The sequence below is a fragment of the Solenopsis invicta genome, chromosome 14 (assembly GCF_016802725.1).
Source record: "Solenopsis invicta isolate M01_SB chromosome 14, UNIL_Sinv_3.0, whole genome shotgun sequence".
NCBI classification, from domain to species: Eukaryota; Metazoa; Arthropoda; class Insecta; order Hymenoptera; family Formicidae; genus Solenopsis; species Solenopsis invicta.
The window spans coordinates 3,729,849-3,746,179 of NC_052677.1; the positions used below are offsets into that span (position 1 = coordinate 3,729,849).

The following is a 16,331-nucleotide window of genomic DNA, read 5'->3' on the forward strand; positions in this document are numbered from 1 at the left end:
ATATATATATATATATATAATAAAATATATAATAAATAATACACAGATATAGATATAATAATACGCAAAAAATCTTCTCTGCATTCGAACTTTTGTTAGTTTACTTTATATACATATATATATATATATATATATATATATATATATATATATATATATACACATAGATTTATATGGATGGCGAGATATTTATATGATATATTTGATTGTGAGAGTTAATATGCATATTTATTTATGTGTAAGTACAAAAACAATTACAAATGAATTTATTCGTCGTCTTGCTCTGTAATTTTGCACACTTTCTACAGCGTATCATATTTAAGTAAATGTCTTGACAAATCAACTGAATGCACTTGGAAAACTGGAAAAAGGATTTTACGGTATTTAAAAGCAACGCAAAACTGCGGACTACGATTCAAGAAACAAGAGGATGCTGATTTAATCGCTTACTCACATGCTGACTGGGCTGCAGATAAAACCGATCGTAAAAGCGTTAGCGGCAGCATTATTTATTTTGCAGGTAACCCAGTGGGTTAATTTTCAAGGAAACAGAAGTGTGTCGCAAAAAGTATTACCGCTGAATACATAGCGGCGTCATTAACGTCTCAAGAATTAGTAAATTTAATAGGCGTTCGTAAAAATTTAAATTTAAACGGATTAACTACCTTACTTGTAGACAATTGCAGCGCGATATGTATGGCTAATTCATTTGAAAATTTTTAAAGAATTAAACATATTGACATTAATGTGCATTACATTAAAGACTTAGTTGATCAAAAATTAATTAACCTAGAATATGTACTAACTAAATATGTACTAAAATAATATTGCAGACGGATTTACAAAACCATTAGCTCAAGTTAAGTTTGCAAGATTTACTACTAATCTATAAATAATATAATATGAAAGATGTAGAATTCAGAAATCATTATTACTTACAGTAAAGAAAATTATTAATTTTTACATTTATGCATTACTTTATAATAAGATATTTTAGTTATAACTCTAAAATTGAGGAGGAGTGTTAAAGTTATCAATTTTAACATATCTTAGCGCTATTGTAGCTGTCCTACTCCTTTATATATATATATATATATATATATGTGTGTGTGTGTGTGTGTGTGTGTGTGTGTGTGTGTGTGTATGTATGTTGCGCTATCTCTCTCTTGCTGTACACCTTCAATAAAGCATACATGCTCTAAAGAAATCTACTATAATGTACAAATGATTGATATACTTGGCCATTATATTAGAGTAAAATCCAATATATAGTACAGTTTGTTGCATGTTGGCAACACTTCTTCCGTGTAAATAATGCGACGCGTATGTAATGTGCAGTTTACGTGGCAGATCTCGTAGATTATATTTCAGTGTATTATATGCTTTGTTCTGAGACTGTTATAACAAGCAATCAGTGAAATGCGTGATCTCTCAGACTTCGAAAGAGAGCAAATCGTTGGTGCTCGGTTAGCGGAAGCGTCTATGACAAAAACAGTTGAACTGTTTAACGTCTCACAAGCAACAGTATCCACGGTAATGACAGCATACACAAAACATGTTAAAACATCATCGGCGAAGAGGAATAGTGGACGAAACCCAAAGTTTACTCACAGACACCGACGAACATTAAAAAGGATTGTGACAACATAAAAATACCGCGGCAAAAGTGACAGCAGAACTCAACGCTCACTGAGTAATACTGTTTCGACAAAAACAGTACGGTGGGAGCTCCACAAAGCTAATATTCATGGAAGGGCTGCAATTGCAAAACCCCTTATAACAAAAGCCAACGTTAAGCTGCAAAAGAAGTGGTGCCACGATCATAAAACCTGGACACTTGGATGATTGGAAGAATGTGATATGGTCCAATAAATCATCGTTCACATTGTTTCCTACTAACGGCCAGGTTTATGTATGGAAAATCCCAAAAGAAGCCTACGATCTGGACTGCCTGCTTCTTACAGTCAAGCATGGGAGAAATTCCGTTATGATTTGGACAGCTATATCGTGGTATTCAGCTGGTCCTCTCATTCATATCACTGGCCGGATTACTGCAAATAAATATTTCGATATCTTCAATGATAAAGTTCTTATTATGACTAGCATACTGCTGCCATATTCCAACATGATAATGTGCCCATTCACACAGCCAAAAAGGTTCAGTCTTGGTTTAAGAAACATCAAATATTATCAAACATCTTCCCTGGACAGCATAATCGCCAGATCTCAACATAATTGAACCGTTGTGGGGAGTTTAAGAGCAGAGAATAAGGAGCAGATTTCCATCTCTAACATCATTGAAGCAATTTGCGGATGCTTTGGTACAAGAATGAGACAACATTCCGTTAGAAACTATTCAGACATTCTACAAATCTATTCCGCAAAGAATTGCAGCTGTTCTACAAGCAAATAGTGGCCCAACACCTTATTAATAAATAAAAATTGTGTATATGTCAGGTATTTATATTATTTTGTCCAAATCCTGTATATATACATATATATATATATACATACATACATACATACATACATACATACATACATACATACAAGGTCCCATTTTAAAAAACGCACCTCGATAATTCTTCAATGAAGCATTATCAGTAAAAATGTTTCAGAAAAGAATTGCATGGTTTTGAGGGAGACATAAGATGGTGTTATTAATTTGATCTTAAATAATTGCTTAAAGCCACAAGAAAGTCACTTTCAATTTTTTAAATAAAACTGCCTATTTTTTATGACATATTCTTGTAGTTTAACTTGATGCCTTTTCAAAACACTATAATTAAATGTTTTTTTGTTAAGTATTTTTTGAGTTACAAGACTTTTGAGTTACAGTACCGCCGGCATAGCATTACTCAAGGTGTACCACGTAAAGGTTGCGCAGTTGTTTATTGTGTTGTATCGTAAAAGTTAATTACATATTTAAACGGAAAATTTGTCTTCCCATTCTCGCTGTCAAAATAAGGGGTTACCATTCAAATAACTAATGTTGTTACCTCAGTGTGGAACGATAATCCATAGGAGTCATAATATCTCTTCAAATTGAATCTGGGCTCTCCCTTCCAACAGCACAAATTCAGTGAAAATTGAACTCAGAAAAAATTCTTTGTTCATTTCGTAATTTCAGCAATGCCAGACTACACAAGGAACAAAATTGTTGATATTCTCTTAGTTCTTGGAGAATGTCGTCGCAATTATCGTGCAGCAGCTTGAATGTATCATAATCGTTTTCCTGATAGATGTCATCCTAGATGTCATAATTAGTGATTGCCGATATCGAACGACGTAAAAGACAGCGTCCTAATGTAAGAAGACAACGATGTCGTATTAATGTCGCTGAGCATGATGACCCCCGAGTTCTTCTTGTGTTAGCTGTGGTGCATTTGAATCCACATATTTCACTACGAGATATTGAAAGACAATTTAGTATTGCAAGAAACACAGCTCAGAGATTTTTGGCCTTGCATAAATTCCATCCATATCGCATAACATTGACTCAGGCACTAACACCTAATGATTAGACTTGAATTTTGTAATTGGGCTCAGACTATAGTATTGTTTGTTTTGACTCTCGGGAGCTGCTCGGAGTCGCTCTAAACGAACCCAGCGAACTTGCTAGTGTTCTTTTAGGTGGAAGTTATATAGAAGGCAATCGGAGTGAAAACTTGGTTCTGTTTTATTACCTACTGTTAGAGCAGTTGAGAACATTCAGGTCTACTTAGAGTTGCTGTATCGCTCCCTTGCAAAACGACAGTTCCAGTCGGGTCCATTTGTATTACAAGACAACTCGCATGTTTTGAAAAACGTATTACGCGAAAATGCAAAACAAAATAAGTGGACATGGCTAGGGAATAGACGTGTAATATACTGATTGAGAAAATTGTAAAATAAGTTGATTAACAACATCTCTTCTTAATCTAAAATGCTTTACAAATTCTATTTCATTATATTCAGAAATAACAGCTTCATAATTTTCTATGCAATGTCTATTATTGTCTTCATTTTCAAAAGATGAATCAAAAAACATTTCCTGGCCAATGAGATTTCCACCCAGATGATATTTCCGATGAATCAGATGATGATGATGATGACGAAAAACTCATGATTAACTTATAAACAAAACGTACGTCAAAAAGTAAAATAAAATCAAGAAATGTCACAATAGGATGCACAGCCTTGCAAATGAAAATTTTTTTTATAATTTTTATACGAATTAGAACATTTTTCAAAAATACTCAAAAAATTTACATATCTCAGAATTCTTTATACATGTAAATTTTAAAATTTTTTATCTTATAATTTAAAAGAAATACTTTTAACTTTGAGATTTTATAACATTTTGTCAAAAATTATAGAACAAAAGATCTTTAGAAAAATCTTAGGATATTTTATAATTAATATATATAAAAAATTTTGAAAAAAAATATAAACTTTCTAGTATTTCTAAAAAGTATTCTAATTTGTATAAAAAATTTGAATAAGTTATAAAATTATACAAATAATCTAAAAAAATTATTTGACAAAATCTGAGAAAAATTTTCATCATAGAGATTATATTCTTTCAGATTAAGTTATATTATCGTGTTTTCTTTACAGAGTGGACCTAAGTTCACTTCAGAGTCGTTCAAAGTAATATCAGTAGTTCACTTCCTGTTCTACGATCCACTTTCGAAATTTCTCTATCTTAACCCAAAGATACTAGGTCTGCTTAGGTCTGCTCTGAAATAGACCCAGGACAGACAAATCTTATGTTACGGCAGAATCAACAATTTTTTTGGTTTGTTATGTTCTCAGATGAAGCTACTTTCCATAATACAGGTCAACTAAATCGACACAACAATCATTATTGGTCCTACAATAACCCACATTGGCATCGTCCAATTGATCACCAACATAGTTGAAGTCTTGTAGTGTGGTATGGTGTTGTAAATGGTTACTTAACTGGACCCTTCTTTTTTGACAAAAACGTTAATTCAGCGAACTACTTGCATTACCTTGAACATGAATTGCTAATCTTCTTGGAAGACCTAGTGACAAGACAACGCATATGGTTCCAACATGATGGCGCACCAGCTCACAGGAGAGTCTGACAGTTTCTACATCGTCTTTTCCCCTCGTAAGTTTATTGGACTTAGAGGACATGTTAAATGGTGCCCCAAATCTCCAGATCTGACAAGTCTCGATTTTTTCCTATGGGCATTTATAAAAAATGTGATTTACGCAGAAATACCTACAACTAAAGACAATATGATAGACCGTATAAGAAACTGTTGCATTTCTATTTCTAGGAATGTTCCTCTGGAAATTGCTCAAAATTTCGAACGTCGAATTCAATTATGTATTCAGAATGAAGGAAGAATTTTCAAACACTTATTAGGATAGAAAATTTTCAAAATCTTGCCTTAACCGGCCAAATTTTTTTCGATCTTGCTTTGACTGGCTGAATCACCGAGCAATTTTACTTTGACTGGTTGGATCAGCGATCAATCTTGTCTTGACTGACTGGATCACCGACCGATCTTACCTTGACTGGTTGGATCACCGATCAATCTTATCTTGACTGACTGGATCACCGACCGATCTTACCTTGACTGGTTGGATTACCGATCAATCTTGTCTTGACTGACTGGATCACCGACTAGTCTTACCTTGACTGGTTGGATCACCGACTAATCTTACGTTGACTGGTTGGATCACCGATCAATCTTGTCTTGACTGACTGGATCACCAACTGATCTTACCTTGACTGGTTGGATCATCGATCTATTTTACCTTGACTGGTTGAATCATTCTTCGATTTTTTTTCGAACACAAAAAAGATGTAAATCTGACCAAGCTACCTCTACGTGGTACACCTTGAGTAATACTAACGCTGGCGGTACTGTAACTTTCAAGTCCTGTAACTCGAAAAAACATTTAATTATAGTGTTTTGGAAAGGCCTCAAGATAAGCTACAAGAATATGTCATAAAAAATAAGCAGTTCTATTAAAAAAATTGAAAGTGACCTTTATGTGACCTTCAAGCAACTATTCAAGGTCAAATTAATAACAGGGGGTCTTAAGTCCCCCTCAAAACCATGGAACTTTTGTCTGAAACATTTTTATTGAAAATGCTTCATTAAAAAATTATTGAGGTGCATTTTTTAAAATAGGACACCCTGTACACACACACACACACACGCGCGCGCGCACGCACGCACATACACAAGTAGCAGACAATATTTTTTAAATGTTTGTTTTTTATTAATATTTATTTTCTCAACTCATTTTGGGAAAAAATATTTATTTAACATTTATTTAACATTTTTTTAAATTAAAGATTCATAAAAAATAATTATTTCTAAGAAAAGTTTTTTAAACGTTTATTTAATATTATATAAACATTTATTGTTTTTGAATTAATTATTTCAGAAAATGATTTTAGTTAACATTTTTTAAATAAATATTTAATGTTTTATGAATATTCATTTGTCATTAATAATTCCTTTCAAAAACGATTTTACAAAACATTTTTGTAACGTTTATTTATTATTATGTAAATATTTATTCTCCATTAATTATACACTGGAAAAAATAATTTTAGTAAACATTTATATAATGTTTATTTAATATTTTTTTAAATATTTAGTCTTCATTAATTATTTGTTTGACAAAATAATTTCGGTTAACATTTTTTAAATATTTATTTAACATTATATAAACATTTATTCACCATTAATTATACACTGGAACAAATAACTTTAGTAAACATTTACATAAAGTTTATTTAATATTTTTTCAATATTTTGTCTTCATTAATTATTTGTTTGACAAAATGATCTATTAACATTTTTTAAACGTTTATTTAACGTTTCGCAAATATTTAGTTTTTATTACTTATTCATTTAACTGTTAAATTTTAACAAATTGATTTGCAAGATATTCGCGGGCCACTCATTTGTTACAACAAGATTATCATTTTTTCGTCAGCGATGTGCTTGTCACTATCCAGATAACCAAGCAAGTTTTAGCACATCGGGCAAATTAATGCACTGCATGTATTTTTGTAAATTTGTAGTCAATTTGCTGACCATAGAATTTAACGTGGTACTGAGTTAACAACAAAAGAGCAAAAACATATTATCAATTAATGAAATTTTAAGACCAAACATTTATAAATAATAACACATCATACTGACAGCAATTTGACGGCTTTTTATGAGCTCGTATTCGTATATGTCATAATGACAACATGAAAACGAAATTATGGCACTTATGATATCAAAAGTTTGACACAAGAAACAGAATACTTGATGAATATTGTAGAAGTTCCTAAACTGCTTGTTGTCAACAATTTGTTGACATGACAATATTTGTTTATCATTGACGACAATTTTTTGTCAACAAGTTATCATGCACTTTAAATGGAAATATACGTACGAATTTCTTTATAAATAATTAATATAAACTAATCTACGATCTTCTATGTAATCTATCAATTTAACGCTTTATAACTCGATCAATAATGATTTTATTGAAAAATTACAGAAGAACTTTTGTATTTGTCTTATTGCCATTTCTAATTTTTATAGTAGCACAAAAATCGATTTTAATTTTTAAAAATGTCCGTCATTAAAAATTTTTTTAAAGAAAATATTTATGAAAGTTTTGTCACTACACATTTATTGTTCACTCGGCAATAAATATTTTAAGATATATTTAGAAATTTTTTATACAAAAATTTCTAAATATACAATTTTTATACATTTTTACGCCGTTTAATATTTACTACTCGGTACTATTTTATAAAATAGTTTATTTATTAATATTGATTAGACTATTATACATCACAGTAAAAGGTTTTTCAAGTTAATTAAAATATTAAATTTCCAACAAATTTGTCTTTAGACGCCACTCTTCTCTTTCAATTCTGTTAAAAAAAAATAATTCCATTATTAATTAGGTATTTCACAATGTTCATTATATGTATATATTAGGGTCAGTCAAATGAAAACGAGACAAACTGTATAACGAGCAATGGCGTGGACGTTGGTAATCCTTTTCTGTGTGTTTATGGATGTGACTTCTAGTGGGAATTAGGGGAGGACGGCGCGAATGTTCACCGCTGTGTCATTTGTTTGTTAGACGTGCTCGAAGTGAGGTCAGCGCATCACTGTGTGCACTGTACATCACTATGGAGATCGGAAAAGAAGAACAGCGAGGTGTAGTTCGATTTTCTCGAATTCATAATATACGTGGATATAACATGAAATTTACGTACCTGTTCTCATAGGGAAGTTTTGAAACAATTATCATTAGCCTTCTATGTCGTACGATCTGTTTTATCATCCGAATTACTTTCGCGTGCTTCTTTCCTTTACTGAAAATAAATGTTAAGGCTCAATACTAATTAGTATTGAGATTCCAACACTTACAATGAGAGATCAAATTACTAAATTTTTATAAATATTAATAAATATTTGTTTGAATAGTTGCAATGAAATATTTACGTATTTATGTACTGTAATATTTATTAAAATTTAATGACTTGTTTTCTCAGTGTACATATTAGAACATTTTTTTTTTTTTTTATGAATGAGTTAAAATTTCATAATTTTTTCGAATTGGAAATCTTTCTTCATAAGCTTTAGAGTTAAATTGCTATGTAAACAACTGGAAATTTCTTTAGGAGAACTTGGTTTAACGGTAAGAGAGACATCAAATGGAGTCTACATCGATAGTCTTCGTCCAGCGAGCACAGCGGATCGTTGCGGCGCATTACAGGCAGGGGATCGGCTGTTAGCTGTGGACGACATGCCCGTTCAGGATGCAGTGACCGCCGCTAAACTACTCAGAAACAATTCCGAGAGCTGTCGTATCGCCAAATTGCAGATATTACCACGTTCACCGAGTACAAGGACAGTTAAAAGGAAGGCACAGCCACAGGCCCAGCCAAACTCAAATCAAACTCTGCAGATGAAAGAGAGCCTGACAGTCGTTCTCCGGCCAGATCATCGAGGTTTTGGACTTGGGCTTAAATTAGCCGAAGATCGCGTGAATTACGTGGTCAGCTTGCTGGAAGCGGGCGGTCCGGCAGAACGAAGTGGCATCCTTTTGCCTGGTGATAAGGCCGTCGCGATCAACCGGAAAATGTTACGCGATTTGCAACCGTCCGAAGTAGTCAACATACTGGAGACATCGCAAATGGTAAACTTGCTTTTCACTTTAAGTTTTCATCTCAGATCCACCCAAACCCTGATCCTTTATTCAAAGGACAATTTTTTATAAAAATATACACTAAACTATAGACGTTGGCGGTCTGAAACGATATTCAAATTGAATGTAAACACTTAAATATAAACCTCCAACTTAAGGGTTAACGTTCAATTTGAATGTCATTTCAAACCGTTAACATCTAGTTGGGTATTTTTTCGTAAAGATTTGTAGCTAACAAGGAAATGCTACAAATTGAGAAATACGGAATCAGATGAGTCTTATTTCGTTCGAAAGGGGGTGGGAGCGAGTATAAAAGCTAGAGCGTTTGAGTGCATGGGCCTTCAAATTTTCATCCACAATATGATACAGCAATATAAAAATTGTATAATAAATAAAAATAAATAAATAAACTTGAATAAACATGTAAACTTTCTGATTATTACATTTTGTTACATGTAACGAATAATTATATAACAATTAATATCTTGCTAAAAATATTAAAAATTATTCACAATTGATAAATGTAGCTATTATTGAAAAAAAATTGGCATTGCGAGGATTCGAACACCTCTCTTCATGCGGCCGCTTAAAGCAAAATAGGAGATACGCCTTAATCTCCTCAGCCACCGCGCTTCATACTTTAATCTCCCGCGCAATCGTACTTAATGCACCGCGCGGCAAATGCCAAACTTCACATGCAAATGTCTTGGAAACGAAGGCCCATGCACTCAAACGCTCTGCTTTTTATACCCTCAACTCCCTCTCTTCCCTTTCAAATAAACTAAGGCTCATCTGATTCCGTATTTCACAATTCATAGCATCTCCTTGTAAGTTGAATTTTCTTAAAACGATCAAGAGGTTGATTATACATAAGTTGTGTGAAAATTACAAAAGTGAGCAAACTCATTAAAGCATGATCAATGAAATTATAAATATTCTAGTTTTACTCGCTTTTGTTAAAATTTTCACTAAATTACATAACACACAATCAACTCTCTGTGCTATATGAGAATAGCTTATGTCCAATATTGGGATATGATGTCGTATTAAGAATATCTTTAAAATGTCCTGTGATATGCACTCAGAGAAAGAAATCATATTAGCAATTAAAAATTCTAGAACAAATAGTACTTCAATTTATATATATTATAAAGTTGTAATAAAAGCAACAAATAAGGCCTACAAACTAAGAAAATATAAACTGTAAATATTCGTTAGATAAATGCAAAAAATAGTAACATAAATACAGTTGGAAATGTTACCTTAAAAAAAAGTAACCGTTAAATATTACTTTTTATAAAAAGTAAATCTTTATTGTTGGCGTATACTGTAATTCTTAACGACAGCTAGGGATATCATTACGTGTCGTTGCGCAACTATTTTATCATGTATAATATGTGCGCAACAACGCTGTAACGATACCAAATTGTCATTATAAAGTTAAAGAATAGGCCTACTGATTATATAAAGTAATGCGTTACCGTTACCATTAATTCGAAAATAACGATTCCTTACTTTTTTGTAAAACTAAAATATTAAATTATTAGATTTTAAAATTATATTATTTAATACTCAATATTATATATAAAATAATTAGTATTAAGACTTTAAATTTTCTAAATTGTAATTATATAGAACATAGCTTTTTTTATATCATTTAAGTTATTATAACAAAAAAAAATTTTAAAGTAGCAAGATATTCGACCAATAGTGTAAATACAAATCTAAACAAGAAGGCTTTCTTCGGTCGTAGCTGGATCTTAGTGCTTTTATGTAGTCGTGTGATTTTATATACTTTCTCAGATTCAACCAAACTGCGCGCCGTTACTTTTGGTCATATAACACAGTTATAATCAAATAAGAGTTAATAATATCAATTTTATTAAATTAAAATTAATTTAATAATACTTGATGTTCACTAGCATTTATATTAAACTTTTCCCCCCTGAAAAAAAATTTTATTTATAACAACAGAAATTTTAAGTTTTTATATAAATATAACTAAAAATATAAATAACAATAAATATAAAGTTTTGAAAGTATCCCGTACAATTTATGTAAGAAAAAAAACATAATTAGTCAATTGAATTTTTGTCAGGAAACTGTAATCTATTGATCTTTTCAGTGGTAGACAGGGGTCGAACTGAGTGGTCCAAAACGGCAGTCAAAAAATTTGGGAATTTTCTATATTGTAGTATATCGTTTGAAAGGGTATAAACAAAGAAATTATTAGCCATAAATCCGTGGTCGATACGTTCACCTGTTCAGAAGTTATTAAGGGTCAAAGTTTGAAAAAGTTAACTTTGTATTTATTGGTGGGTAACGCAACGTATGATTCCAATACTGTATACTCATTTTTTCTTCGTCGAATACTCACGTGAGTACTCGACCAAAAGAGTATACAGTGTCCGAATCATACGTTGCATTACCTACCAATAAATACAAACTTATATAAATACGGCCGAACGTTGCTTATCGCTCGGCCGTATTTGCATGCTTAGTGTAAACAAACATTAGGCACATTCGTGCGGACTCATTCTGTAAAGCAGAAGCCTCATATATGCTATTTATACAGCTTTTGAATTATTTCTTTTCTCTTGTTTTCATAATTTTTGTGCTTTTTTCTTCTTCTGTCATAGTTTCTTTCTTCTTGCAAAAAGTACTTACATTTGTCAACATTCTTTCAAGAGTTGTAGTTTATTTTGCTTTTTCTTGTTAATTATGTTAGTTTTATTTGTATTTTGTGAAAATGACAAAATCAAAATCAAAAGGTATAAAATTAAAAGACGATTTGTTTAGATCAATCTTTTGATAATATTTCCGTTATTACTAATAATTCGTTGATGACTAGAGGAAATAATATCGAAATGATTTTTTACAATAAAAAGTCTGCTGAAGAATCTAAAGAGCTCCTGCTCACACGGCTAAAAAAATTTAAAGCTGATTTCACGTGGACTAAAAATAAAATTTTCAACCTAAAAATTTATTCTCTGATCGTAATGCAAGGATTCAATTAAGTAGTTTGAATAATCGTAGCACTCCTGTTGAAATATTTACATTTTTTTTATGAAGAAATGATGGATATGATTGCGTCGCAAACCAATATTTATCAAGCGCAGAAAAGAAATGAATTTTCGAAAATATATTCGAAAATATTATCTTGGTCTGAGTGTTAATGAACTTTATACATTCTTTGCATTAGTCATTACCATGGGCATAGTAAAGAAGCCAGATTACAAAATGTACTGAGTCGACAAATGCTATTATTGAAACTCCTTTCTTTGGCAAATTCATGAAATTAAGAAAATTCCAGTCAATTTATAAGTTACTCACTGTGGTGAAATTTTTGATGCATCTATAAACAAGTTACACAAGATTCGACCTGTCCTCAAGTATCTCGTAGATATTCAAGTAACGCTTTCAAGCAGAAGAATGCATTTGGATTGATGAATCCATTCAAAGGTCGACTCGGCTGGAAACAGTGTTCGGATTAAAAGAGCCCGCTTTGGTATAAAAATATATAAATGTTGCGACTCCAAAATTGAATACGTCTATAACTTGGAGATTTATACATACAAAGAGAGGAATATGTCTTCAATTAGTAAAGGATTAGGTGTATCTAGAACTGTCGTACAAAAATTACTTGGAGATCTTCGCGGTCAAGGTCAAAAATTATACATAGATAACTGGTATACTTCCCTGTTTCTTCTGAATAAGCTCTATAACGAAAAGACAAATGTTTGCGGAACTGTAAATTTAAATCAAAAATATATGCCCATAATAGAAAAAAAAACAAAATAAAAGATGAAGAAATAAAAACGGTGCATACAACGAAAAGGACCCCACACTAATTATATAGGAAATTGGATTTCGGTGAAATCGCGTAATTTTTTAATATGTTGTGGCTTATAACCTACTGGACAAAAAATGTAATGGGCACAAAGCTAAATAATGGACAGTTTTTGAGCTACAGCCAGTCAGACATGAAAAATTATGGTCTGCGCGAGTACTATATCCCTACTCCTGGCATAACCCAGGACCAACGACATGGACATGGTAGGGGGCTGGTCCCATGTGTGTGTGTGTGTGTGTGTGTGTGTGTGCGTGTGTGCGCGTGTGCGCGTGTGTGCGTGCGCGCGTGTGTGTGTGTGTGTGTGTGTGTGCGGCTCAATAAAAATAAAAATAATGGTTTTAATTGATACACATTTAAAATAACTTATTTTATTGTATTCCACATCACTCATTTTCCGTAACATTCATATCCTGTTGTGGTGGTCTCTCAGCAGCATCTAATATTTTATTTACCAGGCTTCATAAGGGTGCGAGTGTTTTCACGGTTTCGTAATGCAACGAAACATCAAATATTTATAGCTTACAATATGAGAGATGAAGACGACGTAGATGATGAGAGGGAAGTGATATTTGGAGAGGGAGGTTATTACTGCATCTGTAGATCAGGTGCAAGAACTGTGGGTACATGTGCGCACGTAGGCAGCGTGTTATGGTATTTAGGATACGCGCAACACCAACCCAACGTTCGTTACCCTTCTTCATCATTATTAAATAAAATATTAGATGCTGCTGAGAGACCACTACAACAGGATATAAATGTTGAGGAAAATGAGTGATGTGGAGTACAATGAAATAAGTAGTTATTTTAAATGTGTATCAATTAAAATCATTATTTTTATTTTTATTGAGCCGCACACACACACACACACACACACACACACACACACACACACACACACACACATAGCAGAGAGGGTTTGGAGTCATTAAATACTACGGGAGTGACGAACCGTGGGGTCCTTATCTCTGCTGACACACACACACACGCGCGCGCGCACACGCACACGCGCACGCGCACGCGCACACGCACGCGCACACGCACGCGCACACGCACGCACGTACGTACGCGCGCGCGCACACACACACACACACACACACACACACGGGACCAGCCCCCTACCATGTCCATGTCGTTGGTCCTGGGTTATGCTAAGAGTAGGGATAATACAGTACTCGCGCAGACCATAATTTTTAATGTTTGAGTGGCTGTAGCTCAAAAACTGTCCATTATTTAGCTTTGTCCCCATCACATTTTCAGTAGGTTATAAGCCACAACATATTAAAAAATTACGCGATTTCACCGAAATCCAATTTCCTATATAATTAGTGCGGGGTCCTTTGTTTTGTTGCTTGGAAAATTGTAACTGTGCTTACTACTTTTCATTCCCCAATTAGGATCACTATGAGCAAAAGAAACTGTCTTACGAATACGAATGTACAAAAACCAAATGTCGTGGTTGATTACAACCAAAATGGGCGGAGTTGATTTGTCCGATCATCTGATTCAATCTTATCAGTTGATTCGTAAATCGAAAAAATGATATCAAAAGTTTTATATAATCTTGTATCTCTATACAATAAATGTTTCAATTTTCAACGCCCATGTGATTTACAATTTGCTCCATCCAAATAAAAAACTAACTTTCTTAAGTTTTCTGCTTACTCTTGTTCAAGAACTTTTTGAGAAACATGGTGTCATGCAATCAACAGCAAAAAGACAAAACAGCCTTCCGATTCCGGGAAGATTGTCCGGACGGCATTTTCCAAGCGTAATCCCAAAACTACCGAAAAATACTCAAGTAAACATGAGACAATGTGTTGTGTGCAATCACATGGTCGCAGAAAAGATACATTGGTTATTTGCATAAAGTATCCTTGTATATTCCATGTTTTGGAATATTCCATACAAAAAAAAGTCTACTGAAAATATATCTACTGAACATAATTATTTCATTGTATTTCTTTTTATTTTTCTGTACTAATAAATCTACTGAATATACAGGGTGTCAGGTAACTACCGCCCGTGGTTTCGTGGATTGATAGATCAAGTCAAACTGAACAGAAAAGTCCTTTACCATTTTTTAATATTTGCCATAGTTAACAAAAAAAAATTAATAAAGTCTGCGAATAAGCGCGTATCACCGCGCGCAAAGACCGCCCGCCGGTCGCTGAGACGTAGGCAGCCGCGGTTATAGGCGCGGCACGGTGAAGAGGAAAAAGCAGCAGTAGCTACGCCCTCGAGTTACTGCTGCTTTTCCCTCCTCACCGCGCCGCGCCTACAGCCGCGGCTGCCTACGTCTCGGCGACCGGCGGGCGGTCCTTGCGCGTGGTGATACGCGCTTATTCGCAGACTTTATTAATTTTTTTTTGTTAACTATGGCAAATATTAAAAAATGGCAAAGGACTTTTCTGCTCAGTTTTATTTGATCTATCAATCCACGAAATCACGGGCGGTAATTACCTGACACCCTGTATATCCATAATTATTTTATTGCATCTTTTTATTTTTCTGTACCTGTGAATATAATTATTTATAAAAAATACGTAACATAAAATATATAATAATAAAAAAGTAAAATATAAAATAAATAAATATAAAAAATAATAAAATTAAAATTAAAAAATTAAAAAAGGAAAAACTAAAAGAATTAAAATTAAAAATTAAATAAAAAAAAAATAACAAGTAAAAAAGAAAATAAAACCATACTAAAATACACAAAAATAAAGTGTAAAATCATTGTTGCAGTCTCCTTCCGATACACTTTGGGGTCATAATAAAATTATATTAATGATGGGGATAATTTAATACTACTGCTACAATTTCTGTAAAAATCTGCAAGTTTTTTGCTTGTTTTCATGTCAAATTTGCAATCAGCGATCAATAAAACCCCTAGATACCATTTTAAGTGATAACAGTATAATCTTCACGTTTTTTTAATACTTTATGTCATATGGCGTGTGCACCACCGAAAGGGTTAAAAGTGAAGAAAATTTACCAATGTTTTTTTCACTCAAATCGTGTGGAGCCATTTAATTTGGGACAATGAGAAAAAAATCTATTTATTGCACGATAAAAAAAACATTCCATGGCTACCTAAGAGTATGATTCTTTCATTGAATCTTATTACAATTGCGATTCGTAATCATATTTTAATATTGTGATTTATTATGAGTGACAATTAATTAAAAATCAGTGATTTATAAAAAAAATCAATTTTTAACTAATTTCATAATTAATCATATTTAAGAATATTTTCCAATTATACAATACGTCCAATTGT

At 32.7% G+C, this 16,331-nt stretch overlaps 1 protein-coding gene across 4 annotated transcripts in view; it reads left to right on the forward strand.

Moving 5' to 3' along the window:
* LOC105196944 (glutamate receptor-interacting protein 1) overlaps positions 1-16,331 on the forward strand; it is a 130,387-nt gene that overhangs the window by 27,284 nt on the left and 86,772 nt on the right. For 3 of the 4 annotated variants that reach the window (XM_039456974.1, XM_039456973.1, XM_039456975.1), the window contains 2 exons: positions 8,073-8,204; positions 8,672-9,189. In XM_039456974.1, coding sequence (XP_039312908.1) covers positions 8,073-8,204; positions 8,672-9,189 — 650 coding nt within the window. The remainder of the gene's footprint in view (positions 1-8,072; positions 8,205-8,671; positions 9,190-16,331) is intronic. The other variant, XM_039456976.1, reaches the window with a different exon arrangement.